Here is a 2,507-nt window from a genome sequence, read left to right as displayed (position 1 = left end):
AAAGCAGTATTCGAATCTGCAGCTTGAAGAGAAAAAACTCCTTCTGGAGGTTGAAGTCCTACAGCTTCAAAAAGAACACCTCCATGGACAATTGCAGAGGCTGAGGCGGTTGGAGGAGTGATTTTCTATTTCTATTTATGAATTACACAGATACACAGAATACAATGTAGAATATATTTATACGGATATTTATTGAACAAATACTTCTGAAATGCTGTTGTTACTGTTGTTTATTTATTTTTTGCACTTCACTGCCTTAAAACTAAAATGAACAAAAAAAAAATATATATGCACTCTTTATGTGCTTGTATTTAATAACATTTGTAACAGAAAGAAATAAAGGAAATCGAGCAACTGAATAATGACATAAACGGTTCAAGTGTTGTTCATTAAGTTTTTAGTTATATCAGTATCGTGCATTGAAGATCCTCTCAACATACATTTGACGAACAAATCGACCAGCTCCTTGCTGGTTCTCTTCATCTTCTCTGTTATCTTCTTCTCTATTGTGTTCATCAACTCCCTCCTCTTCTTCAGGATCAGGTAGCTTGAGATCCCTTATAAATGACAAATCAAACAAAAATGATTGGCTTTTGTGTGGTTAGTTAAATATGTTTATGGAAGGCCAGTGTCTGAAAATGTTATGTTTGGTTAGGTAGGCCTACCTTGCAATGTTGTGTAGAACAACAGCCGAACAGACAATGTTGCACACTCTCTGAGGTATCATCCTCAGTTCCCCATGGAGACAGTGGAACCGCCTTTTGAGAACCCCAAATGCCCTCTCAACTGTGTTTTGAGTAGAACAGTGAGCTGCATTGTAATTCCTCTGTGCTGGTGTGGTAGGATTCAAGAAGGAAGTAAGGAGCCATGGCTTCAGCGGGTATCCAGAATCACCCAACAAGATTCCATCAATAATGCCATCCTCGAATGCCTGGTAAAGCTGAGAATTTTGTAGGACTCTCGAATCATGACACGATCCAGGCCAGCGGGCCACACAATTAAGAAACTTTAGGTTTGAATCGCAAACAGCTTGAATGTTGAGGCTGTGATATCCCTTCCTGTTCACAAACAAATGTTCATGGTCCGATGGTGCCTGGATTCGGACATGTGTCCCGTCAATGGCCCCTATTACGTTGGGGAACCTTGCAACATTGAAGAATCCCCTCTTAATGCTGTTCAACTCTGCAGGTTGTGTTGGGAATTTTGGAAGCTTATCTGAGAGGGTACTTGACACCCTGTGCACCACTCGGAGGCTTTGCTTAAACCCAGAGTATCACCAACAGTATTTAAAAAACTGCCTGTTGCATAAAATCTTACTGCAGTGCAAACCTGTAGCAGAGCTGGAATGCTGTGACTCCTTGCTGTTGTAGGCCCCAGTGAGTCTGACAAGTCATCGGTCAGCCTAAGGATGGCTTCTTTGGGCAAACGAAACCGATTGATAAATTCATCTTGGTTATACATTTCCGGCGGGTTAGTGCGATCCCTGAATATTCTTTCTCGCCTAACAGCTCTCGCCATAATTTCATCAGCAAACCACAAATTATGTGCCATCTCTCTTTTTTTCTCTTAGCACTGTAACGTTGACTTTAACAGACTTTTGGTTACCATGGTTACATAGCACTTTAGACCTATGTTAGTCTGGGGTGAGGTGGCTAACTTTTTAAGTCTAAAATTAGTTGGTCTTAACTTTTGTGAAACTGACTTACTTGCATAAGACTGGTCTATAAATGAACTTAAGACCCATCTTACCCCAAAGACCAGTCTAAACTACTTTAGTGAAACCGGCCCCAGAGCTGGAGGCGACGGGGATCTGGGTGCCAAATCTGACCCCCGAGCTGCGAAAGGAGGCCCTTCCTGTAAGGGAGGCGCCATGGAGAGCTGCAGCAGTGGAAACCAGAGTCTCCCTGACCAGTAGGGGGGCACCAGAAGAAGCCTGTGTCCTCGCAGAAACACCCTATGGAGTATGGGAAGAATCAGGGGCAGTGGTGGGAAGGCATACAGAGGACTCTATGGCCAGTCGTGAGCTAAGGCATCCGGTCCGAGGGGGCCGGTCACCTCCGTCCAGGTGAACCAGGGGGGGTAATGTGCGGATTCCTCTGAGGCAAAGAGGTCCACCTCCGCCCTGCCAAAGAGACCCCACACCGTCTCCACCACCTCCGGATGAAGCCGCCACTCCCCCGGTGGGGGCTTCTGCCGCAATAGGAAATCTGCGACCTGATTCCGTTCCCCGGTTTGAAGACCACCCGCATTCTGGCCAGGCGGGGATATGCCCAGGTCAACAGGCTCCGAGATACCCGAAGTAGCCGGGAAGACCGGGTTCCGCCTTGGTGGTTGATCTGGGCAACAGCAGAGCTCTTGTCTGATCGAACTAGCACATGCTTGCCTCTCAATTGAGGAAGAAAGTGGTTGAGTGCTAGTTGTACCGCTCTGAGCTCTAGCACGTTGATGTGTGCGTGCTTCTGGGCCGGCCACTGCCCCTGGGCAGTCCTGCCCTGCCAAACCGTGCT

The 2,507-nt window shown here is 46.4% G+C and overlaps 1 protein-coding gene across 1 annotated transcript; it reads right to left on the bottom strand.

Annotated features, from left to right (window-relative positions):
* Window positions 1-638: 638 nt before the first annotated feature.
* On the bottom strand, window positions 639-1,461 carry LOC132473676 (putative nuclease HARBI1). The gene is given in 2 exon segments (XM_060073886.1): window positions 639-1,248; window positions 1,251-1,461. Coding segments are annotated over 2 exon segments (798 nt in total). The 3' UTR covers window positions 639-661.
* Window positions 1,462-2,507: the final 1,046 nt, after the last annotated feature.

This window comes from Gadus macrocephalus, chromosome 15 (genome assembly GCF_031168955.1).
Source record: "Gadus macrocephalus chromosome 15, ASM3116895v1".
Classification (NCBI taxonomy): Eukaryota; Metazoa; Chordata; class Actinopteri; order Gadiformes; family Gadidae; genus Gadus; species Gadus macrocephalus.
Note: the sequence above shows the minus strand (reverse complement) of the source record. Positions and strands in the feature narration are given on the sequence as shown.